Below are 26,813 nucleotides of genomic sequence, written 5' to 3'. Positions count from 1 at the left end.
AAGTCGTGGTCCACATAGGTACCAACGACATAGGTAGGAAAAGGGATAGGGATGTAAGGCAGGAATTCAAGGAGCTAGGGTGGAAACTTAGATCTAGGACAAACAGAGTTATTATCTCTGGGTTGTTACCCGTGCCACGTGATAACGAGACGAGGAATAGGGAAAGAGAGGAGTTGGACACGTGGCTACAGGGATGGTGCAGGAGGGAGGGGTTCAGAGTTCTGGATAATTGGGGCTCATTCTGGGGTCGGTGGGACCTCTACAAACGGGATGGTCTACACCTGGACCAGCCAGAGGGGTACCAATATCCTGGGAGGGAAATTTGCTATTGCTCTTCGGGAGGGTTTATACTAGTTCAGCAGGGGCTTGGGGACCTGAATTGTAGCTCCAGTATACAGGAGGTTGAGAGTAGTGAGGCCATGAGTAAGGTTTTAAAGTTGCAGGAGTGTACCGGCAGGCAGGAAGGTGGTTTAAAGTGTCTTCTTCAATGCCAGGAGCATCCGGAATAAGGTGGATGAACTTGCGGCATGGGTTGGTACCTGGGACTTCGATGTTGTGGCCATTTCGGAGACATGGATAGAGCAGGGACAGGAATGGTTGTTGCAGGTGCCGCGGTTTAGATATTTCAGTAAGCTCAGGGAAGGTGGTAAAAGAGGGGGAGGGGTGGCATTGTTAGTCAAGGACAGTATTACGGTGGCAGAAACGACGTTTGATGAGGACTCGTCTACTGAGGTAGTATGGGCTGAGGTTAGAAACAGGAAAGGAGAGGTCACCCTGTTAGGGGTTTTCTATAAGCCTCCGAAAAGTTCCAGAGATGTAGAGGAAAGGATTGCAAAGATGATTCTGGATAGGAGCGAAAGCAACAGGGTAGTTGTTATGGGGGACTTTAACTTTCCAAATATTGACTGGAAACGCTATAGTTCGAGTACTTTAGATGGGTCCGTTTTTGTCCAGTGTGTGCAGGAGGGTTTCCTGACACAGTATGTAGATAGGCCAACGAGAGGCGAGGGCGTATTGGATTTGGTACTGGGTAATGAACCAGGACAGGTGTTCGATTTGTAGGTAGGTGAGCACTTTGGTGATAGTGACCACAATTCGATTACGTTTACTTTAGTGATGGAAAGGGATAGGTATATACCACAGGGCAAGAGTTATATCTGGGGGAAAGGCAATTATGCTGCGATGAGGCAAGACGTAGGATGCATCGGATGGAGAGGAAAACTGCAGGGGATGAGCACAATGGAAATGTGGAGCTTGTTCAAGGAACAGCTACTGCGTGTCCTTGATACGTATGTACCTGTCACGCAGGGAGGAAGTGGTCGAGCAAGTTAACCGTGGTTTACTAAGGCAGTCAAAACACTTGTCAAGAGGAAGAAGGAGGCTGATGTAAAGATGAGACATGAAGGTTCAGTTTGGGCGCTCGAGAGTTACAAGTTAGCTAGGAAGGACCTAAAGAGAGAGCTAAGAAGAGCCAGGAGGGGACATGAGAAGTCTTTGGCAGGTAGGATCAAGGATAACCCTAAAGCTTTCTAGAAAAATGTCAGGATTAAAAGAATGACTAGGGTAAGTGTAGGGCCAGTCAAGGACAGTAGTGGGAAGTTGTGCTTGGAGTCCGAGGAGATAGGAGAGGTGCTAAATGAATATTTTTCGTCAGTATTCACACAGGAAAAAGACAATGTTGTCGAGGAGAATACTGAGATTCAAGCTACTAGACTAGAAGGGCTTGAGGTTCATAAGGAGGAGGCTTTAACAATTCTGGAAAGTGTGAAAATAGATAAGTCCCCTGGGCCGGATGGGATTTATCCTAGGATTCTCTGGGAAGCTAGGGAGGAGATTGCTGAGCCTTTGGCTTTGATCTTTGTCTACAGGAATAGTGCCAGAAGACTGGAGGATAGCAAATGTTGTCCCCTTGTTCAAGAAGGGGAGTAGAGACAACCCTGGTAACTATAGACCAGTGAGCCTTACTTCTGTTGTGGGCAAAATCTTGGAAAGGTTTATAAGAGATCGGGTGTATAATCAACTGGAAAGGAATAATTTGATTAGACATAGTCAACACGGGTTTGTGAAGGGTAGGTCGTGCCTCACAAAACTTTTTGAGTTCTTTGAGAAGGTGACCAAACAGGTGGATGAGGGTAAAGCAGTTGATGTGGTGTATATGGATTTCAGTAAAGCGTTTGATGAGGTTCCCCACGGTAGGCTACTGCAGAAAATACGGAAACATGGGATTCAGGGAGATTTAGCAGTTTGGATCAGAAATTGGCTAGCTGGAAGACAAAGGGTGGTGGTTGATGGGAAGTGTTCAGACTGGAGTCCAGTTACTAGTGGTATACCACAAGGATCTGTTTTGGGGCCACTGCTGTTTGTCATTTTTATAAATGACCTGGAGGAGGGCGTAGAAGAATGGGTGAGTAAATTTGCAGATGACACTAAAGTCGGTGGAGTCATGGACAGTGCGGAAGGATGTTACAAGTTACAGAGGGATATAGATAAGCTACAGCGCTGGGCTGAGAGGTGGCAAATGGAGTTTAATGCAGAAAAGTGTGAGGTTATTCATTTTGAAAGGAATAACAGGAAGACAGAGTACTGGGCTAATGGTAAGATTCTTGGTAGTGTGGATGAGCAGAGAGAACATTGTTCAAAATTGATCTATGTACATAGATCCCTGAAAGTTGCCACCCAGGTTGAGAGGGTTGTTAAGAAGGCGTATGGTGTGTTTGCTTTTATTAGTAGAGGGATTGAGTTTCGGAGCCATGAGGTCATGTTGCAGCTGTACAAAACTCTGGTGCGGCCACATTTGGAGTATTGCGTGCAATTCCGGTCGCCGCATTATAGGAAGGATGTGGAAGCATTGGAAAGGTGCAGAGGAGATTTACCAGAATGTTGCCTGGTATGGAGGGAAGATCTTATGAGGAAAGGCTGAGGGACTTGAGGCTGTTTTCGTTAGAGAGAAGAAGGTTAAGAGGTGACTTAATTGAGGCATACAAGATGATCAGAGGATTGGATAGGGTGGACAGTGAGAGCCTTTTTCCTCGGATGGTGATGTCTAGCACGAGGGGACATAGCTTTAAATTGAGGGGAGATAGATATAGGACAGATGTCAGAGGTAGGTTCTTTACTCAGAGAGTAGTAAGGGCGTGGAATGCCCTGCCTGCAACAGTAGTAGACTCGCGAACACTAAGGACATTCAAATGGTCATTGGATAGACATATGTACGATAAGGGAATATTGTAGATGGGCTTTAGAGTGGGTTCACAGGTCGGTGCAACATCGAGGGCCGAAGGGCCTGTACTCCGCTGTAATGTTCTATGTTCTAAACCTCTTGCTGATTACCATATACCATCCATCATCAGCTGGTGAATCAGTGCTCCTCCACGTTAAACACCACTTGGAAGAAGCACCGAGAGCGGCAAGGGTGCAAATGTACTCTGGGTGGGGGACTTCAGTGGTCCATCACCAAGAATGGCTGGGTTGTACCATCAAGGACAGGGCAGGCCGGGTCCTAAAGGACATAGCAGCTAGACTGGGACTGCCACAGGTGGTGAGGGAACAACATACTTGACCAACCTGCCGGTTGCAAGTGCATCTCACCATGACAGTATCGGTAGGAGTGATCATGGCACAGTCCTTGTGGAGACAAATTCCTGTCTTCACATTGATAATACCGGCTATTGTGTTGTATGGTACCATCATTGTGCTAAATGGGATAGATTTTGAACAGATCTAGCAACTCAAGACTGGGCAATCTGGAGGCGCTATGGACCCTCAGCAGCAGCAGAATTGTACTCAACCACAATCTGTAACCTTGGCCTGATATAACGCCACTCTACCATTACCACCAAGCCAGGGGATCAACCCTGGTTCAATAGAATGCAAGAGGACACGGCAGAAGCAACGCCAGGCATACCTAAAAATAAAGATAAAAATCAAATTAGTGCGGTTACTGGAATCTGAAACAAAAGCAGAAAATACTGGACAATCTGAGCAGGTCTGACAACTTCTGTGGAGAGCCATGGGAGCGAACGTTTCGAGTCTGGATGACTCTTTCTCACCCAAGGCCAGATTGATCCCAGCTGTGAGGCCGCAGTGCTAACCACAGACAGGTGTTTCTGCAGCTGCAGACGTGACTCCAGGATGGTGTTGCCGCACTGGAGCCAGGGTCAGGGATGTCACTAAATGACTGCAGGGCATCCTAAAGGGAAAGAGTGATAAGTCAGGGGTCGTTAGACACGTTGGTACCACCAATATAGGTAGAATGAAGGATGAGACCGTGCATCAAAAATTTAGGGAGCTCGGCAGAAGATTCAAAAGCTAGACTGGAAAGGTTATAATCTCTGGATTACTCCCGGGGCCACGTGCTAGCGAGTACAGAAATAGGAGAATAGGGGAGATGAATGCATGGTTCAAAAATTTGTGCAGGAGGGAGGGTTTTAGATTTTAGATTCTGGATCACTGGGACCATTTCTGGGGAAGGTGGGATTTGTTAAAGCTGAACGATCTGCACCTGAACCAGAATGGAACCAAGATTCTTGTGGGTGGATTTACTAGTACTGTTGAGAGGGGTTTAAACTAGTTCGGTAGGGGGAGGGGATACAGAGCGTTAGTACAATAGGGACACAGCACACTATAGTAAAGGAATCAAGGCAGAGGGGGTTGGGCCATGTTGACTCCAAGGGAATAAGGCGAGGCTGAATGGCCTCTACTTTAATGCGAGGGTCTTAATACTTTAATACTTTAATCCTGGTCCACCCTCATCGACGCTACCAACAGAAAGCACAACAGCCCCTATCCTTCCTCAGGAAACTAAGGAAATTCGGCATGTCCACATTAACCTTTACCAACTTTTACAGATGCACCATAGAAAGCATCCTTTCTGGCTGCATCACAGCCTGCTCGGCCCAGGACCGCAAGAAACTTCAGAGAGTCGTGAACACCGCCCAGTCCATCACACGAACCTGCCTCCCATCCATTGACTCCATCTACACCTACCGCTGCCTGGGGAAAGCGGGCAACATAATTAATTACCTCTCCCACCGTGCTTACTCACTCTTCCTTCAGGCAGAAGATACAGAAGTCTGAGAACACGCACGAATAAACTCAAAAACAGCTTCTTCCCCGCTGTTACCAGACTCTTAAATGACCCTCTTATGGACTGACCTCATTAACACGACACCCTGTATGCTTCATCCGATGCCAGTGCTTATGTAGTTACATTGAATACCTTGTGTTGCCCTATTATGTATTTTCTTTTATTCCCTTTTCTTCCCATGTACTTAATGATCTGTTGAGCTGCTCGCAGAAAAATACTTTTCACTGTACATCGGTACACATGACAATAAACAAATCCAATCCAATCCAATTCAAGGAGCATTATAGGTAAGACTGAAGTTAAGGGCTTGGGTTGACATGTGGAATTGTGATATTGTTGCCATCAGAGAGACGAGGTTGAGGTAGCTCAACTTACCCGGGGCATAGGATCTTCAGGCGAAACAGAAGAGGGTGTAAAAAAAGGTGGTGGTGTCAGGTTATTAATGAAGGCATCAGTTACTGCAGTAAGGAGGGATGATATCTTGGAAGGGTCTTCAAATGAGGCTTTGTGGATAGAGTTTAGGAATAACAAGGGGCAGGCAGTCACATTGCTGGGAGTGTATTAGGCCCTCAAACAGTCAGCTGGCAATAGAGGAGCAAATATGCAGACAATTCACTGAGGGGTGTAAAAATAATAATAGTATTATAATATTAGGGGATTTCAACTTGCCCAACATTAATTGGGACAGTCATGGTGTAAAGGGGGGCGGGTTTTTTGAAATTTATTCAGAAGAGTTTTTTTATGTCAAAACGCAGAAGGTCCTACAAGGGACAGTGCAGTGCTAGATCTAATTCTGGGAACGAAGCCAGAAAGGTATTTGAGGTGGCTGTGGAAGCATTTTAGTGATAGCGACCACATCACAGTACAAATTAAATTTGTTATGGAAAAGGAAACAAAAATGGTCTGCAATAAACGGTTTTGGATTGGGAAGGGGGACAGATTTTATTAAAAGAAGGCAAGATCTGGCCAAAGTAGACTAGCAACAGGCTATTATGGAAAGAATCTACTGCAGAGCTGTGGGAGGTGGCCTTCTAAAAGGAAATAGGGAGAGTACAGGCCCAACATGTTCCCTTTGGTGAAATGCAGGAGCAACAAGCCCAGGGAACCCTGGATGTTTAGGAATATTCAGGACTGTATAAGAAAGGGAGGCTTTTAGCAGGTACAAAGGGAGCAAATCAGCAGAGGTGTTAGGGGAGTACAAAACGTGTAGGGGGAAATTAAGAAAGCAATTAGGTGGGTGGCACAGTGGTTAGCACTGCTGCCTCACAGCTCCGAGGACCAAGGCTCGATCCAGCCCCAGGTCACTGTCCATGTGGAGTTTGCACATTCTCCGTGTCTGCGTGGGTCTCACTCCCACAACCCAAATATGTGCAGGGTAGGTAGATTGGCCACGCTAAATTGCCCCTTAATTGGAAAAAAAAGAATTGGGAACTCTAAATTTATTTTAAAATTTTAAAAAAGAAAGCAATTAGAGGAACAAAGAAAATGTACTGATGAGTAGGATTAAGGAGAATCCCAAGATAAGTATATTAAGGGGATGAGAACAACCAGGGAAAGAGTAGGGCCCATTAGAGCCAAAAGGGACAATCTGTACGTGGAGTCGGATGTAGGAACAAAATACAAGGAGAGGGACTCTGAGGTTCTTGAACAGTTTGCCACATGGAGAGGAGGAGGTAATGGCGAGCATAAAAGTGGACAAATCCCCAGGTCTGGATGAGTTGTATCCCAGGTTGCAGTGGGAGGCAAGGGAGGAAATTACAGGGGCTTTGACCCACATTTTTAATTCTTTCTGGCCACAGGGGAGGTGCCAGAGGATTGAAGGACAGCTAATGTGGTTCCACTTTTCAATAAGGGTAGTAGAGATAAATCACGGTTGAGGAACTACTGGAGAAAATCCTAAAGGAGAGAATTAATCTCCACTTGGAAAGGTACGGTTTGATCAGGGGTAGTCAGCATTGCTTTGTCTGAGGGAGGTCATGCCTAACACATTTTTTCTTTTTTTAATTTATTTTTAAAATTTAGAGTACCCAATTAATTGTTTTCCAATTAATGGGCAATTTGGCATGGCCAATCCACCTACCCTGCACACCTTTGTGTTGTGCGGGCGAAACCCACGCAAACATGGGGAGAATGTGCAAATTCCACACGGACAGTGACCCAGAGCCGGGATCAAACCTGGGACCTTGGCACCGCGAAGCAGCAGGGCTAACCCACTGCGCCACCGTGCTGCCCATGCCTAACAAATCTGATTGAATTTTTTAAGGTGATCAGGTGTGTTGATAAGGGTAGTGCAGGTGATGTAGTTTATATGGATTTCAGCAAAGCCTTTGACAAGGCCCCACATGGGAGACTGATAAAGAAGGTAAAAGCACATGTGATCCAGGGTAATGTGGCAAGTTGGATCCAAAACTGGCTTGGTGGTAGGAGACAGAGGGTGGTGGCAGAAGGCGGTTTGTGTGACTGGAGGGCGATGTCCAATGGCATACCACTAGGTTTCTTATTGTTCGAGATATATTTTTAAAAATAAATTTAGAGTACTCAATTAATTTCTTCCAATTAAGGGGCAATTTAGCGTGGTCAATCCACATACCCTGCACATCTTTGGGTTGTGGGGGCAAAACCCACCCAATCACGGGAAGAATGTGCAAACTCCACACGGACAGTGACCCAGGGCCGGGATCGAACCTGGGACCTCAGCGCCGTGAGGCAGCAGGGCTAACCCACTGCACCACCATGCTGCCCTTTGTTTGAGATATATATGTAGCCGATAGAGATCAGAATGTGGTTTGGGGGGGGGGGGGGGGTGAAGAGTTTGTGTATAACACTAAGATTGGCAGGGTGGTTAATAGTAAGAAAGGTCTTAGTTTGCAGCAAGATATATACGGGTTGGTCAGATGGGTAAATAGAACTGAACCCTGAAAAGTGAGAGGTGATGCACTTTGGAAGGAGTAACAAGACAAAAGGTTTACTCAATGAATGGCAGAACACTAGAAAACTTAGAGGGGTGTTTGTCCATAAATCCCTGAAGTCGGCAGGACAGGTAAATAGGGTAGTTAAGGCACCTGGGACGCTTCCCTTTTTCAGTCTTGGTATAAATTATAAGAGGAGGGAAGTTATATTAGAGCTGTATGAAACTTTGGTTAGGCCACAGCTGGAGGAGTGTGTGTAGTTATGGTGGGCTCACTATAGGAAGGATGTGATTGCACTGGAGAGGATGCAGAGGAGATTCACCATGATGTTGCCTGGGATAGATCATTTGAGCTATGAAGAGAGGCTGTACAGTATAGCTCTATGACTCGATAACAAACCACAGCACAAGACTACCTGATGCCAAACAGCATAATCAGCAAGTAATAGACAAAGCTACACTATTCCACAACCAAGGGATCAGATTTAAGCTCTGCAGTCCTGCCATATCCAGCCATAAATAGTGACAGACAATTAAACAACTCACTGGGGACGAGGCTCCAAAAAAATTCCCATCTTCAATGATGGAGAAGCCCAGCACATCTGTGCAAAAGAGAAGGCTGAAGCATTTGCAACAATCCTCAGCCAGAAGTGCCGAGTGTGAGATCCATCCCGGCCTCCACCAGAGGTCCCCAGCATCACAGATGTCAGTTTTCAGCTAATTCGATTCACTCCACGTGAAATCAAGAAATGGCTGAAGACAGTGGATACTGCAAAGGTCCCCACAGTATTCTGGCAATAGTCTTGAAGACATATGGTTCAGAACTTGCCGCATCCCTAGCCAAGCTGTTCCAGTACAGCTGCAACACTGTTATCTATCCAGCAATGTGAAACACAGTCCAGGTAGGTTCTGTGCACAAGAAACAAGACAAATCCAACCCGGCCAATTACACCATCAGTCTACTCTCAAACATCTGCAAAGTGATGAAAAGGATCATCAACAGTGAAATCAAGCGACACTTAATCAGCAATAATCTGCTCACGGACGCTCAGTTTGGTTTCCGACAGTGACATTCAGCTCCTGGCTTCATTACAGCCTTGGTTCAAACATGGGCAAAAGAGCGGAATTCCAGAGGTATGATGAGAGTGACTGCCTTTGACATCAAGGCAGCATGTGACCAAATATGGCATCAAGGACCCTTAGCTAAACTGGAGTCGCCGAGCCAGCAATGCCCACATCCCGTACATAAAGTTTTTAAAACATACCTCCTTTTCCAATGTTTTTTGATAATACATGCCCCTCTCCAGTACTAGTGCCTCCTGTTACATTCATTATTATGCCATTTCAGATTTGGGTATGTTAATGCTATGTATTCAAGTAACACTATTTGTTGGTGAAATGGCACATGACATAAAGTGACGTCAGCGGAGTGTTTCACGGGCTTTGAGGAGTTCAGTATCTCTTAATAAACCCTGCGCTATGTTTTTAATGAACTTAGAGCGTGGCACCTCTACTTTGTTTTCTCCTTGTGGCAGCCAACAAAAATAGCTAACATGCAGATACACTGTTTCATCCCTAACTCTTCACTTTACTTGATAAATCAATGTTATTCTGTGATTACAGTATTTCAGGTTATGGTGCTATAGCAGAGGTTTCCCAATTTATTGTTATCTGACTAATACCTAATGAGGAGCTTTTCCAATGGTTTTTTCAGTATCACAACACAAGGTCGATCGGAGAGTGCAAGCTGTGTGGCAGGAAGTGGGGGAGACTTTGAAGGAGAGGCATTCCCCTGGTGTTTCCTCTTGACTTTTGGTGTTGCTTCTTTGCTCTGCACCCGCTGGGGAAAGCGGAGTGAAAGTATCTGATCGCGCAGCTCATCAACAATCTGCCAATATAAGCACAAAGAATATTGAGCATTTGGCGCATGACTGAGTTATCGATTACTTTGACAGATATCTAACCGTACTAAACACTCCCACACTCACTCTGATGCTTCAGAGCAAAACTGGAATTTTGATATTCAAGGATGGGGGAAATGTAAGCTTACTGATCATTATGTCATTTAATAATAAACAAAATAACAGCTTTCTATCTCTAACATTAATTTAAAGACAGTCTGACATGAATTGCCATGGGATATTTGATCCTTATTGCTTTACTACCTGCAAAGACATGGGGCGGGATTCTCCACCAGCGGGATTCTCCGTTTTGCCGGTGCCCGGGGGTTTCCCGCCAGCGTGGGGTTGCACCACAATGGGAAACCCCATTGACTGCCTGGCATAAGAGAATCCCGCCGGCGGGTCGAAGCCGAAAAGTGGCACGGCGGAGAATCCAGCCCATATACTGTTAGGAAAACAATGGCAGTTTTTTTTTCAAATAATTTTTATTGGCGGTTTTCACAAAATATCAACACCAGAATGAAAAAAGAACCCAATAGAATTAAATACAGAACAAAGTAAAACAACCCCCGTGCCCCCCTCCCCCCTATACATGAATAATAAATCAACACCCCGAATTAACAGAAAGCAAACATAGCAAATATATACACACCCTCAGATCCCCCAGGGTAAATAAACAAAAATAAAATAGAACCTCCCCCGGGTTGCTGCTGCTGCTGACCATTGTCTACCGTTCTGCCAGCAAGTCCAAGAACAGTTGCCACCGCCTAAAGAACCCTTGTACCGATCCCCTTAAGGCGAATTTCACCCTCTCCAATTTAATAAACCCCACCATATTGTTGATCCAGGATTCCACGCTTGGGGGCCTCGCATCCCTCCACTGAAGAAGAATCCTTCGCCGGGCTACCAGGGACGAAAAGGCCAGAATACCAGCCTCTTTCGCCTACTGCACTCCCGGCTCCCCTGCAACCCCAAATATTGCGAGCCCCCAGCCCGGCTTGACCCTGGATCCTACCACTCCTGACACCGTCCTCGCTACGCACTTCCAAAATTCCTCCAGCGCTGGGCATGCCCAGACCATATGGGTGTGATTTGCTGGGCTCCCTGAGCATCTAACACGCCTGTCCTCTCCCCCAAAGAACCGGCTCATCCTTGTCCCGGTCATGGGTACCGTGTGCAGCACCTTAAACTGTATGAGGCTGAGCCTCGCGCACGAAGAGGAAGAGTTCACCCTCCCTAGGGCATCTGCCCACGTCCACTCTTCGATCTCCTCTCCAAACTCCTCCTCCCACTTACCTTTCAACTCCACCACCAAGGCCTCCTCCTCCTCCTGCATCACCTGGTAAGTTTCCGAATATCTAAATGTGTTCCCCGGGGGGAGCCCATACTTTTCCTCCAGCTCACCCAGGCTCGCGAACTTCCCGTCCACAAACAGGTCCCCCAACCTTCTTATCCCTGCCAAGTGCCACCCCGAAAATCCTCCGTCTATTCTCCCTGGGACAATATGGTTCCCCCATATTGGGGTCCACACCGAGGCCCCAACTTCCCCCCCTGTGCCGCCTCCACTGCTCCAGATTTTGAGGGCAGCCGCCACTACCAGGCTCGTGGTATAGCTCATTGGAAGGAGTGGCAGCGGTGCCATTGCCAGTGCCTCCAGATGCGTACCCTCACAAGACGCCGTCTCCAACCTCTTCCATGCAGCCCCCTCCCCCTCCATCACCCACTTGCGCACCATTGCCGCATTGGTGGCCCAGTAGTACCCAGAGGTTGGGTAGTGCCAACCCCCCCCATCCCTACTTCGCTCCAGGAACACCCTTCTCACCCTCGGAGTCCCTCGCGCCCACACAAACCCCGTTATGCTCCTGTTGACCCGCCTAAAGAAGGCCTTCGGGATAAACATGGGGAGGCACTGGAACAGGAACAAAAACCTTGGGACCACCATCATCTTAACTGACTGCACCCTACCCGCCAGGGACAGCGGCAACGCGTCCCACCTCATCAACTCCTCCTCCATTTGCTCCACCAGCCTCGGGAAATAAAGGCTATGCAGGGCCCCCAGCTCCTGGTCACCTGGACCCCCAAATACCTGAAGCTCCTCTCCGCCATTTTTAGTGGGAGCTCGCCAATCCCCCACTCCTGGTCCCCTGGGTGAACCACGAACAACTCGCTCTTCCCCATGTTGAGCTTGTACCCTGAGAAATCCCCGAACTCCCCGAGGATCCTCATTACCTCCGGCATTCAACCCACCGGGTCCGCCACATATAGCAGCAAGTCGTCCGCATAGAGTGACACCCTATGCTCCTACCCACCCAGCACCAACCCCCTCCAGTTCTTCGACTCCCTCAGTGCCATAGCCAGGGGTTCAATCGCCAGTGTGAAGAGCAGGGGAGACAGGGACACCCCTGCCTCGTCCCTCGATGCAACCGAAAGTACTCAGACCTCCTCTTGTTCGTGGCCACACTCGCCATCGGGACCTCGTACAACAGCCTAACCCACCTGACAAACCCCTCCCCAAACCCAAACCTCTTCAGCACCTCCCACAAGTACCCCCACTCTACCCTATCGAAGGACTTCTCAGCGTCCATCGCCACCACTATCTCCGCCTCCGCCTCCCTCGCCGGCATCATGATAACGTTCAAACGCCTCCGCACATTCGCGTTCAACTGCCTCCCCTTCACAAACCCCGTCTGGTCTTCGTGGATCACCTGCAGCACACAATCCTCAATTCTCGAGCTAAGACCTTCGCCAGCACCTTGGCATCTACATTTAACAACAAAAATCAGCCTGTAGGACCCACACTGCAGTGGATCCTTGTCCTGCTTCAGGATCAAGGAGATCAGTGCCCGGGACATCGTCGGGGGCAAAGCCCCCCCCTCCCTTGCCTCATTGAAGGTCCTAATTAGCAACGGGCCCAACAGGTCCACATATTTCTTGTAGAAATCGACCGGGAAACCGTCTGGCCCCGGTGCCTTCCCCGCCTGCATGCACCCTATCACTTTGGTCAGCTCCTCCAGCCCAATTGGGGCCCCCAATCCCGCCACCAGTCCCTCCTCCACCTTCGGAAACCTCAATTGGTCCAGAAAGCGGCCCATCCCTCCCTCCTCCAGTGGGGGCTCGGACCGATACAATTCCTCATAAAAGTCCCTGAAGACCCCATTGATGCCAACCCCACTCTGCACCACACTCCCTCCCCTATCCTTAACTCCCCCGATCTCCCTAGCTGCGTCCTGCTTCTGAAGCTGATGCGCCAGCATCTGACTTGCCTTTTCCCCATACACATAAATCGCCCCCTGGGACTTCCTCCACTGCACCTCCGCCTTCCTGGTGGTCAACAGGTCGAATTCGGCCTGGAGGCTACGTCTCTTCCTCAACAGTCCCTCCTCAGGCACCTCCGCATACCTCCTGTCTACCCTCACCACCTCCCCCATCAGCCTCGCCCTCTGCTCTCTCCTCTCCTTGGGGCCAGAATGGAGATCAGCTCTCCCCTAAACACCGCCTTCAGCGCCTCCCAGACCATCCCCACTCGGACCTCCCCGTTATCGTTGATCTCCAGGTATCTCTCTATGCTTCCTCGGACCCACTCGTTCACCTCCTCGTCCGCCAACAGCCCCACCTCCAAGCGCTGGTCCCTCTCCTCCCCCAACACTAGGTCTACCCAATGCGGGGCGTGATCCGAAATGGCTATTGCCTTACTCACAATAAAAAAAGTCGATCCGGGAATTAGCCTTATGAACATGCAAGAAGGATGAAAATTCCCTAGCCCCCGGCCTTGCAAATCTCCAAGGGTCCACCCCTCCCATCTGGTCCATAAACCCCCTCAGCACCTTAGCCGCCGCCGGCTTCCTACCCGTTCTAGACCTGGAGCGATCCAGTGCCGGATCCAGCACCGTGTTAAAGTCTCCCCCCCATTATCAGGCCCCCCCACTTCCAAGTCCGGGACCGACCCAACATGCGCCGCATAAAAGCCGCATCATCCCAGTTCGGGGCGTACACACTGACCAGCACCACCCTCTCCCCTTGCAGCTGACCACTTACCATTACGTACCTGCCACCATTGTCTGTCACAATGCTCGACGCCTCGAACGACACCCTCTTTCCCACCAAGATCGCCACCCCCCCGATTTTTGGCATCCAGCCCCAAATGAAACGCCTGACCCCTTCCTCAATCTCACCTGGTCTGCCACCTTCAGGTGTGTCTCCTGGAGAATGACCACATCCACCTTCAGGTGCGCGAACACCCAGGCCCGCTTGACCGGCCCGTTCAGTCCCCTTACATTCCAGGTCATCAGCCGGATCAGGGGGCTACCCGCCCCCTCGCCGCCGACTAGCCATAACCCTTCCTTGGCCAGCCACGCGCCCACACCCCACGCCCGGCCCGTTCCCCCCAGCTAGGACCCCTCCTACCTACTTTACTCCCCCCATTGCACTCCCACAAGTCAGCTGACTCCTGTTGACCCCAGCTACTCCCACCTCTCCTTCGACTCCTCCCATTGTGGGACATACCCTCCTCCTCCATTACCCATCCACAGGCTCTCCTCCTCCCCCTTCCATCCCAAGCGCGGGAAACAACCCTCGCTTCCCCGCCCTGGCCCCGCCCCCTCCAGCCTTCAGCGCGGGAAAAAGCCCGGGCTTTCCACCTGCTCGGCCCCGCCACCTCTGACGCCGCTCCTTTTACAAGCCCAGTCCCCTCACCCCCCGACTCGGGCCTCACCCCCGCGGGGCCCCATCTCCCCTACCGGCCATCCACCCCTACTCCATTTACGTACCCCCCCTCCAAGAGTCCACCCGACAGTCCCAACCAAAACAGTGCCCAACCCACCCTAACCACTCTCACCAAACCAAAAAGAAATAAGAGCAAAGAACCCTCCCACAAAATGTAACACCCCAACAGCAATCCCCGACCACCCATCCCGACCCTCAGTTTGTGTCCAGCTTCTCGGCCTAGACAAAGGCCCGCGCCTCCTCCGGAGACTCAAAATAATGGTGCCGGTCCTTGTAGGTGACCCACAGTCGCGCCGGCTGCAGCATGCCAAACTTCACCCCCTTTCTGTGCAGCACCGCCTTCGCCCAATTGTACCCGGCCCTCTTCTTCGCCACCTCCGCACTCCAGTCCTGGTATATTCGAACTTCCACGTTCTCCCACCTGCTGCTCCGCTCTTTCTTGACCCACCTGAGCACGCACTCCCGATCAACGAACTGATGAAACCGCACCAGCACCGCCCGCGGCGACTCGTTAGCCTTGGGCCTCCTCGCCAGCACTCGATGGGCCCCTTCCAGCTACAGGGGTCCCTGGAAGGACCCCGCTCCCATCACCGACTTTAACAGGGTGACCACATAAGCCCCCACGTCCGACCCCTCCAGCCCCTCCGGGAGGCCCAGAATCCGCAAATTCTTCCGCCTCGACCGATTCTCCATCTCCTCGAACCGTTCCTGCCATTTTTTGTGGAGAGCCTCGTGCGCCTCCACCTTTACCACAAGACCCAAGATCTCGTCCTCGGAGATCTTTTGTCGGACCTCGCGGATCGCCACCCCCTGGGCCGTCTGGGTCTCCAGCAGCTTGTCGATGGAAGCCTTCATCGGCTCCAGCAGGTCCGCTTTGATCTCCCTGAAGCAGCGCTGGATAAACTCCTGCTGCTCCTCCGCCCACTGCATCCACGCTGCCTGGTCCCCGCCAGCCGCCATTTTGCTCTTCTTCCTCGCACCTTCTTTGGGTTCACCACAATTTTTTTAGTCGCCCCGTTCCTGGTCCAAGCCATACACTGTCGGAGAACTACTGCAATCTCCTTCCCACACCGGGAAATGTCGAAAAAATACTGTTGAGGGCCCTGAAAAGAGCCCAAAAATCAGTTTTTAGTGGGAGCTGCCGAATGTGCGACTTAGCTCCGCATTGCCGCAACCAGAAGTCCTCACAATGGTAGTTTTTAAGGGATTTATATTTGTATTGGTCAACATTAGGAATAAGATATAGTTTTCAATGTGTTTAACTTAATGTTTCTGTGCCTGGAAGGGTAAAACCTATAGTTTGATTCATTTTTTTTATTTTTTAAAATATTTTATTGAAAATATTTGGTCAACCAACACAGTACATTGTGCATCCTTTACACAATATTATAGCAACACAAATAACAATGACCTATTTTATAAACAGAAAATGAATAAATAATAAATAACAAAAATGAAAACTAACCCTAATTGGCAACTGCCTTATCACAAGTAACACTCTCCAAAAATATAATTTAACAGTCCAATATATAATTATCTGTCGCAACGACCTATACATATTATACAGTATATATTAACAACCCTGAGAGTCCTTCTGGTTCCTCATCCCCCCCCCCTCCCCCACCCCCCTCCGCCCCAGCCCCCTTCCCCCCCCACCCCCCTCCCCCCCCATCACCCCTCCCCCACCCCCTTCCGCCCCAGCCCCCTTCCCCCCCACCCCCCTCCCCCCCCCACCCCCCCCCACAAACCCCCCTCCCCCCCCACACCCCCCTCCCCCCCACCCACCCCCACCCCCCCTCCCCCCCCCGCCCCAGCCCCCTTCCCCCCCCGCCCCAGCCCCCTTCTCCCCCCACCCCACCCCCACAAACGCCCCTCCCCCCCACTCCCCCCTCCCCGATCCTGGGCTGCTGCTGCCTTCTTTTTTCCATTCCATCTATCTTTCTGCGAGGTATTCGACGAACGGTTGCCACCGCCTGGTGAACCCTTGAGCCGACCCCCTTAGAACGAACTTAATCCGCTCTAGCTTTATAAACCCTGCCAAGTCATTTATCCAGGTCTCCACCCCCGGGAGCTTGGCTTCTTTCCACATTAGCAATATCCTGCGCCGGGCTACTAGGGACGCAAAGGCCAAAACATCGGCCTCTCTCGCCTCCTGCACTCCCGGCTCTTGTGCAACCCCAAATATAGCCAACCCCCAGCTTGGTTCGACCCGGACCCCCACTACTTTTGAAAGCACCTTTGTCACCCCCATCCAAAACCCCTGTAGTGCCGGGCATGACCAAAACATATGGGTATGATTCGCTGGGCTTCTCGAGCACCTCGCACACCTATCCTCCACCCCAAAAAATTTACTGAGCCGTGCTCCAGTCATATGCGCCCTGTGTAATACCTTAAACTGAATCAGGCTTAGCCTGGCACACGAGGACGACGAGTTTACCCTGCTTAGGGCATCTGCCCACAGCCCCTCCTCGATCTACTCCCCCAGCTCTTCTTCCCATTTCCCTTTTAGTTCATCTACCATAGTCTCCCCTTCGTCCCTCATTTCCCTATATATATCTGACACCTTACCATCCCCCACCCATGTCTTTGAGATCACTCTGTCCTGCACCTCTTGTGTCGGGAGCTGCGGGAATTCCCTCACCTGTTGCCTCGCAAAAGCCCTCAGTTGCATATACCTGAATGCATTCCCTTGGGGCAACCCATATTTCTCGGTCAGCGCTCCCAGACCCGCGAACTTCCCATCCACAAACAGATCTTTCAGTTGCGTTATTCCTGCTCTTTGCCACATTCCATATCCCCCATCCATTCCCCCCGGGGCAAACCTATGGTTGTTTCTTATCGGGGACCCCCCCAAGGCTCCAGTCTTTCCCCTATGCCGTCTCCACTGTCCCCAAATCTTCAGTGTAGCCACCACCACCGGGCTTGTGGTGTAGTTCCTCGGTGAGAACGGCAATGGGGCTGTCACCATAGCCTGTAGGCTAGTCCCCCTACAGGACGCCCTCTCTAATCTCTTCCACGCCGCTCCCTCCTCCTCTCCCATCCACTTACTCACCATTGAAATATTAGCGGCCCAATAATACTCACTTAGGCTCGGTAGTGCCAGCCCCCCCCCCTATCCCTGCTACGCTGTAAAATCCCTTCCTCACTCTCGGGGTCTTCCCGGCCCACACAAAACCCATGATGCTCTTTTCAATCCTTTTAAAAAAGCCTTCGTGATCACCACCGGGAGGCACTGAAACACAAAGAGGAATCTCGGGAGGACCACCATCTTAACCGCCTGCACCCTCCCTGCCAGTGACAGGGATACCATATCCCATCTCTTGAAATCCTCCTCCATTTGTTCCACCAACTGCGTTAAATTTAACCTATGCAATGTGCCCCAATTCTTGGCTGTCTGGATCCCCAGGTAACGAAAGTCCCTTGTTGCCTTCCTCAACGGTAGGTCCTCTATTTCTCTACTCTGCTCCCCTGGATGCACCACAAACAACTCACTTTTCCCCATGTTCAATTTATACCCTGAAAAATCCCCAAACTCCCCAAGTATCCGCATTATTTCTGGCATCCCCTCCGCCGGGTCTGCCACATATAGTAACAAATCGTCCGCATACAAAGATACCCGGTGTTCTTCTCCTCCTCTAAGTACTCCCCTCCACTTCTTGGAACCCCTCAACGCTATCGCCAGGGGCTCAATTGCCAGTGCAAACAATAATGGGGACAGAGGGCATCCCTGCCTTGTCCCTCTATGGAGCCGAAAATATGCAGATCCCCGTCCATTCGTGACCACGCTCGCCATCGGGGCCCTATACAACAGCTGCACCCATCTAACATACCCCTCTCCAAAACCAAATCTCAACAACTCCCACAAATAATCCACCCCCGGGACACATTCCTCTATTCTCATTGCCATTACCTTGGCCAGGATCTTAGCATCTACATTTAGGAGGGAAAAAGGTCTATAGGACCCGCATTGTAGCGGGTCCTTTTCCTTCTTTAAGAGAAGCGATATCGTTGCTTCAGACACAGTCAGGGGCAGTTGTCCCCTTTCCTTTGCCTCATTAAAGGTCCTCGTCAATACCGGGGCGAGCAAGTCCACATATTTTCTATAGAATTCGACTGGGAATCCATCCGGTCCCGGGGCCTTTCCAGCCTGCATGCTCCTAATTCCTTTCACCACTTCTTCTACCTCGATCTGTGCTCCCAGTCCCATCCTTTCCTGCTCTTCCACCTTGGGAAATTCCAGCCGATCCAAAAAGCCCATCATTCTCTCCCTCCCATCCGGGGGTTGAGCTTCATATAATTTTTTATAAACTGTCTTGAACACTCCATTCACTCTCTCCGCTCCCCGCTCCATCTCTCCTTCCTCATCCCTCACTCCCCCTATTTCCCTCGCTGCTCCCCTTTTCCTCAATTGGTGTGCCAGCAACCTGCTCGCCTTCTCCCCATATCCGTACTGTACACCCTGTGCCTTCCTCCATTGTGCCTCTGCAGTGCCCGTAGTCAGCAAGTCAAATTCTACATGTAGCCTTTGCCTTTCCCTGTACAGTCCCTCCTCCGGTGCTTCCGCATATTGTCTGTCCACCCTCAAAAGTTCTTGCAGCAACCGCTCCCGTTCCTTACTCTCCTGCTTCCCTTTATGTGCCCTTATTGATATCAGCTCCCCTCTAACCACCGCCTTCAGCGCCTCCCAGACCACTCCCACCTGGACCTCCCCATTATCATTGAGTTCCAAGTACTTTTCAATGCACCCCCTCACCCTTAGACACACACCCTCATCTGCCATTAGTCCCATGTCCATTCTCCAGGGTGGGCGCCCTCCTGTTTCCTCCCCTATCTCCAAGTCTACCCAGTGTGGAGCGTGATCCGAAATGGCTATAGCCGTATACTCCGTTCCCCTCACCTTCGGGATCAACGCCCTTCCCAGCACAAAAAAAGTCTATTCGCGAGTAGACTTTATGGACATAGGAGAAAAACGAGAAATCCTTACTCCTAGGTCTGCTAAATCTCCACGGGTCTACACCTCCCATCTGCTCCATAAAATCTTTAAGTACCTTGGCTGCTGCCGGCCCCCTTCCAGTCCTGGACTTCGACCTATCCAGCCCTGGTTCCAACACCGTATTAAAATCTCCCCCCATTATCAGCTTTCCCATCTCTAGGTCCGGAATGCGTCCCAGCATCCGCCTCATAAAATTGGCATCATCCCAGTTCGGGGCATATACGTTTACCAAAACCACCGTCTCCCCCTGTAGTTTGCCACTCACCATCACGTATCTGCCCCCGTTATCCGCCACTATAGTCTTTGCCTCGAACATTACCCGCTTCCCCACTAATATAGCCACCCCCCTGTTTTTCGCATCTAGCCCCGAATGGAACACCGGCCCCACCCATCCTTTGCGTAGCCTAACCTGGTCTATCAGTTTCAGGTGCGTTTCCTGTAACATAACCACATCTGCCTTAAGTTTCTTAAGGTGTGCGAGTACCCGTGCCCTCTTTATCGGCCCGTTCAGCCCTCTCACGTTCCACGTGATCAGCCGGGTTGGGGGGCTTCCTAACCCCCCCCCCCCCTTTGTCGATTAGCCATCCCCTTTTTCCAGCTCCTCACCCGGTTCCCACGCAGCTGTATCTCCCCTAGGCGGTGCCCCCCCGCCCATCCCCTCCCATACCAACTCCCCCCTCTCCCCAGCAGCAGCAACCCAGTAATTCCCCCCTCCCACCCCCCCCCCGCTAGATCCCCCGCTAGCGTAATTACTCCCCCCATGTTGCTCCCAGAAGTCAGCAAACTCTGGCCGACCTCGGCTTCCCCCCGTGACCTCGGCTCGCACCGTGCGACGCCCCCTCCTTCCTGCTTCTCTATTCCCACCATGATTATCATAGCGCGGGAACCAAGCCCGCGCTTCTCCCTTGGCCCCGCCCCCAATGGCCAACGCCCCATCTCCTCCACCTCCCCTCCTCCCCCCATCACCACCTGTGGAAGAGAGAAAAGTTACCACATCGCAGGATTAGTACATAAAACTCCTCTTTCCCCCCTTTTTAACCCCCCTCTTCGCCCCCCACATTCGCCCCACCACTTTGTTCAAACGTTCTTTTTAATAACCCGCTCATTCCAGTTTTTCTTCCACAATAAAAGTCCACGCTTCATCCGCCGTCTCAAAGTAGTGGTGCCTCCCTCGATATGTGACCCACAGTCTTGCCGGTTGCAGCATTCCAAATTTTATCTTCTTTTTATGAAGCACCGCCTTGGCCCGATTAAAGCTCGCCCTCCTTCTCGCCACCTCCGCACTCCAGTCTTGATAAACGCGGATCACCGCGTTCTCCCATTTACTGCTCCGAGTTTTCTTTGCCCATCTAAGGACCATTTCTCTATCCTTAAAATGGAGGAATCTCACCACTATGGCTCTGGGAATTTCCCCTGCTCTCGGTCCTCGCGCCATCACTCGGTATGCTCCCTCCACTTCCAACGGACCCGCCGGGGCCTCCGCTCCCATTAACGAGTACAGCATCGTGCTCACATATGCCCCGACATCCGCTCCCTCCGCACCTTCAGGAAGACCAAGAATCCTCAGGATGTTCCTCCTTGCGTTGTTCTCCAGTGCCTCCAACCTTGCCACACATCGTTTCGGGTGTGCCTCACGCATCTCCGTCTTCACCACCAGGCCCTGTATGTCGTCCTCATTCTCGGCTGCCTTTGCCTTCACGACCCGAGGCTCCCGCTCCTGGGTCTTTTGTTCCTCCTTTAGCCCTTCGATCGCCTGTAGTATCGGGGCCAACAGCTCTTTCTTCATTTCCTTTTTGAGCTCTTCCACACAGCATTTCAAGAACTCGTGTTGTTCAGGGCCCCATGTTAAACTGCCACCTTCCGACGCCATCTTGGTTTTTGCTTGCCTTCCTTGCCGCTGTTCTAAAGGATCCACTGCAATCCGGCCACTTTCTCCTCCTTTTTCCATCCGTATCCAGGGGGGATTCCCTTCTGGTTTACCGCACAGTGTTTTTAGCCGTCAAAATTGCCGTTGGGGCTCCTATCAAGAGCCCAAAACTCCGTTTCACCGGGAGCTGCCGAAACGTGCGACTCAGCTGGTCATCGCCGCACCCGGAAGTCCCTATAGTTTGATTCATGCTGGACAAAGGTGTTTGTATTTGTGGTATTTGGTTTAAATTCCAACTGTGATTCTATTGTGCTTAGAGAAGGTTATGGTGGGAAGAAAAACAGTAGCAGCAGGGATTGCTTAGCAACTGGAGGCCCTTGTAAGGTATGATGGAATTCTGTTCTTAGTTTAGCTGAAATTGTTGACAGTTGGAGTCAGGACACTGGGAGTGAACATCTCTCAACACTGCCAGGACAGGACAAGGAAGTTGCAAAGATGCAGCATTCCTAAGGAACCACACAAAACCTGCACATCTTTTGGACACCCCACTAAACCTGCACATTTTTTGGACACTCCACCAAACCTGCACATACTTTGGACACTGAGGGGCAATTAAGCATGGCCAATCCACCTAAACTACGCATCTTTAGATTGTGGGAGGAAACCGGAGCAGGCAGCGGAAATCCACAGGCACTTAGTGAACATGCCAAATCACCTACCCTGCACATTTTGGGGGATTGTGGGGGTGAGACCCACGCACACACTGGAGGAATGTGCAAACTCCACACGGACAGTGACCCGGGGCCGGGATTGAACTCAGGTTCTCAGCGTCGTGAGGCAGCAATGCTAACCACTGTACCATCATGCCGCCCTTCTGGGGAGATTCTGAGCAAAACTCCTCAGACACTAACTTGAGTTCAGGGCAGAGTACGTGCATTTAACCACAGCCAATCTGCCTGCTTAAAGGGACTTTGTGTTAGTGAGACTATTGTAGTTTAAGATATGTTTTGTAATCCATGTTAATCTTTAAATGTGTGCAATTGTTAAACTAAGGGGGAAGTAAAGGAGTATTGTATCATAATCCAATTTTTTCATCCTTGATAAAAAAAATTCTTGTGAAAACTAATTAGCGGTTTTGTGACTCAGTTCCTCCACGTTTTACTAAAAAAAAAGTTAATTACAGCCTTTTGAGCCAGGGTTCTATATTGGACAGCAAGGGTAGCACAGTGGTTAGCACCATTGCTTCACAGCTTCGATTCCCGGCTTGCGTCACTGACTGTGTGGAGTCTGCAAGTTCTCCCCGTGTGTGCGTGGGTTTCCTCCGGGTGCTCTGGTTTCCTCCCACAGTCCAAAGAGGTGGTTAGGTGCATTTGCTATGCTAAATTGCCCTTAAGTGTCCAAAAAGGGTAGGTGAGGTTACAGGGATAGGGTGGAGGTGTGGGCCTAAAGTGGGTGTTCTTTCCAAGGGCCGGTGCAGACTCGATGGGCCGAATGGCCTCCTTTTGCACTGTAAATTCTATGAATCTATGGAATCATTCCTTCCATTTATAACATCAACTGAGATCGTAACAATACCAGCCGAAGACAATTTACGCTCTTTAATTTTTTTGTTCTTCCTTCAATACATCCAATGTAACTGCTTACTGCAGGGTGCAGTTGTTAGTTTTCCTTATTGGAGGTTTCAGAATTCCAGCAATGAAGACTACTCTAGGGAACATAGGATTGCACAGAATATACAACTCAAAGCCACTTCCCACCGCCTCATGAATCTTTTAGCAACTTGGAATGAAGCGAATGGATGTAGAATATTTTCAATCCCTCAGTGTCAATGTTATTTGTTTAAATAGGTGGTGAGCAAGCATTTTTCTGCAATCTGGCTACATTATTCACATTCCTCCTGTTGCATACTTGAAAGAGATGGCCACGATAAAATAAACACCTTATTCTCTACACTACATGTAATCACACATTTTTAGATAATTAATGGATAACGTTAAAAGGCTCCACATGTAGAAATGTCATTTGGCCCAAGCAATCCTCTATGCTTCACTCAAGCCTCCTCTAGTCTATTCTCATCAATCACCAGTCAGCCCAATGGTCCGTCCACCTGAAAGTCAATCATTACTGGAAGATAGATGCCTTGTTGGATGGATTATCAGCAGATTAATCATGACATCAAGAACTATCCATTTGTCACGAGAAGCAAAATATTAAATATTATCCAATCCCTAGTTACTGTTGCTGAGACCGACCCCATCCCCTGTATCATAATTCTCATGTCCTCAAGCTAATAATAATAATCTTTATTATTGTCACAAGTAGGCTTACACACTGCAATGAAGTTATTGTGAAAAGCCCCTAGTCGCCACATTCCGGCGCGCGTTCGGGTACACGGAGGGAGAATTCAGAACGTACAATTCACCTAAAAAGCACGTCTTTCGGGAATTGTGGGAGGAAACCAGAGCACCCAGAGAAAACCCACGCAGACACAGGGAGAACGTGCAGACTCCGCACAGACAGTGACCCAAGCCGGGAATCGAACCTGGGTCCCTGGCGGTGTTAAGCAACAGTGCTAACCACTGTACTACCATGACTGGTTAGCTAGTGACTAAATCTGGCATTTGTTGTGACTTTTCTATGTCCACGATCTAATGAATCATCCTCTGGGCATCAAGGAGATTCTTGCTGTTCTAACACTGCAGCATTATTCATTTAGCTACAGCAAGTATGACCAAGTTATGGCCATGGGACATGTTAAACAATGTGCAATTCAGGTCAATTTGCACTGATGCTTCTTACTTGCGGATTGTCCTTTTGGAAATTAATAGGCATCTGGGCCTGAAAGGGGCTGTTCGTGAAATAGTTTCTTCATTGATGGACATATCTTACATCCACAAATCGAGACCTGTTAGTGGGTGTAATATATGCAAACTAATGGGAACATGGTTCTAAACTTTATAGTAGTCCACAAGACTTCATACTATGCCCTGAAGCAGCCCTTGTAGACAAATCACCTGGATATCCAGTAGTTACAATTTTAAAATATGTAAGTCATCTGTACTGGGGGAGAGGGGGGGGGGGGGTTGCTGAGGCACAGATATTTTTTAACTACAACTGTAACCTAAATACGTCATTCAACAAGCTATAGAACTCAACTGATTGTACATAATCTCCAACCTAGTTCCATATCTAGTTTGTACCTTAATGCCCACTTCTTCAACTTTTATCCTATGTTTGCTCAATAATCTCCAGAACTTGGATCCACGTGTTCATATAGAACATACAGTGCAGAAGGAGGCCATTCGGCCCATCAAGTCTGCACCTACCCACTTATGCCCTCACTTCCACACTACCCCGTAACCCAATAACCCCTCCTAACGTTTTGGGACACTAAGGGCAATTTAGCATGGCCAATCCACCCAACAGCACGTCTTTGGACTTTGGACTCTTACTTGGGTTATGTCTACCGTGTCAATGTACCCCGCAAAGTTGATCTTCTTTTGCCATTATCTTATGCTGATTCTTATCAAATTCAGATCATTTATCCCACTACCTTTGTTATACTTATCCCATCTGGTTAAATCTATTGATGTTCTGGATCACCGGTATTCAAGTGCTATCCAACCTTAATATTTTTCACCTGTCCAAGCCTATTAGTAATGAAAATGCTCCACTTCCAAATGCACAATGAGAAAAACGTCTTCAACTAACCCCCTGGATTTGACGTTCACTTTTTGAAAGATTGTATCACTCTGCTATTTATTTCCAGAGCTTAAACCTATTATAGGAGCAAACATTTTTTTCCAAAAGTCAATCCTATCTCTTAAAATGGTGACAATTTATAACTAAATCATTTTAATACAAATACCATGCTTCCTTAGTTGACAAAAGCAGCATGGCCTTTGTCAAAAGCTGATGTCTGAACAATTGCTACAAGTGTAGCAGTTAAATTATTTTCTTTGAACAAAGACACTTTGTAACTGGCAAAGTGGGAGGGAGGGAGGGATGGAGCGAGCGAAAAAGCAAGGAAATAAAATAATTTTAAAATAGGCAAGTGTTTTAAAATTAAGAAATCTGCAACTTTTTTTCCAGAATTTCTAATTTCAGAGTAATGTGCTATTCTATCAAAATTACAACTTTTGGCTCTTGGATTAAAGGGAATGGCAATACTCTCTCGGTATCAATGTAGCAAAAGGTTCCAAGGCACTTCACAGGAACATTAAAAAACAAAATTTGACACCGAGTTACTTTACATGTTGGTGTAGATGACCAAATTTTGGCCAAACAGGTAGGTTTTAATGAGTGTCTTAGAAGAGGGAAATGACGTAGAGAGGTGTAGGGAAGGAATTCCAAAGCTGCAGTCCTCGGCAAATGAAGGCACATTCACCCATAATGGAACTATTCAAATTGTGGATGTTTTGATGCCAGAATAGGAGGAGCGCAGATATCCAGATAGCTCAGAGAATTATGTGGTTGGAGGGAATTACAGAGATAGGGAGGGGCAAGGCCATGGGTACAACAACAAAAAACAAGTGGTTTTCAAATGGTCACAATCTAGTGGTTCAGAAAAGTAGATATAAATATCCCAAACTCAAGGCAAATGCTGTTGTGAAACAAACTACCATTCCCCTAACAGCACAGCTAATTGTTCCGTGCATCACAGCACACAACGCTGCTCCCAAAATCATACCTTATTCCTAGCTTGTGCTTGCATTCCAATCGGAAATCCCAGGCGAAGGACCATGCATGGAGCTTTGGAAATAACCCGGACAAGGTAAAAAGATGAAGGCGGCTGATCCATTCCACTACAAATTAAACAAATATTACTTTGATTGAACAACACTTTGAGGTGAAGTACATTGAAAGTACAGATGCTCATCTTTAATACATAAAAATTCCTCCCCATCCCATAATTATTTCACAGGCTGAGTTAATTCCCTTTTGGAGTGAGACGCAATTCTCTTATATTAAGGATGGGCAATAAATGCTAGCAATGCCCACGTCCTGTGGACAAATTTTTTAAAAGCTCTAAAAGACACAATTTATGTAATCGCAACGTCATGGGTATAGCACATGAATGCCACCTCAGAAACCCATGTATGATAAAAAGAATTATACTGCCCTGCATTTTGTCAGTGCCAACTGACTGCAGAAAATTTGACCTGCTCTTTTGCTTAAGTTATGTATTTGGCATTTCTAAGGGCAGCACGGTGGCGCAGTGTGTTAGCACTGCTGCCTACGGCGCTGAGGACCCGGGTTCAATAAGTGTCCCGGGTCACTATCGGTGTGGAGTTTGCACATTCTCCAGCGTGGGTATCACCTCCACAACCCAAAGA

The 26,813-nt window shown here is 49.1% G+C and overlaps 1 protein-coding gene across 2 annotated transcripts in view; it reads right to left on the bottom strand.

Annotated features, from left to right (window-relative positions):
• Positions 1-26,813, bottom strand: part of szt2 (SZT2 subunit of KICSTOR complex) — a 292,175-nt gene that overhangs the window by 240,646 nt on the left and 24,716 nt on the right. For both annotated transcript variants that reach the window (XM_072510616.1, XM_072510617.1), the window contains exons 14-15: positions 26,168-26,282; positions 9,677-9,882 (exon numbers count right to left, since the gene is read on the bottom strand). In XM_072510616.1, the coding sequence (XP_072366717.1) occupies positions 9,677-9,882; positions 26,168-26,282 (321 nt within the window). The remainder of the gene's footprint in view (positions 1-9,676; positions 9,883-26,167; positions 26,283-26,813) is intronic.

This window comes from Scyliorhinus torazame, chromosome 7 (genome assembly GCF_047496885.1).
Source record: "Scyliorhinus torazame isolate Kashiwa2021f chromosome 7, sScyTor2.1, whole genome shotgun sequence".
Lineage (NCBI taxonomy): Eukaryota > Metazoa > Chordata > Chondrichthyes > Carcharhiniformes > Scyliorhinidae > Scyliorhinus > Scyliorhinus torazame.
This window is presented reverse-complemented; position numbering and strand designations above follow the sequence as displayed.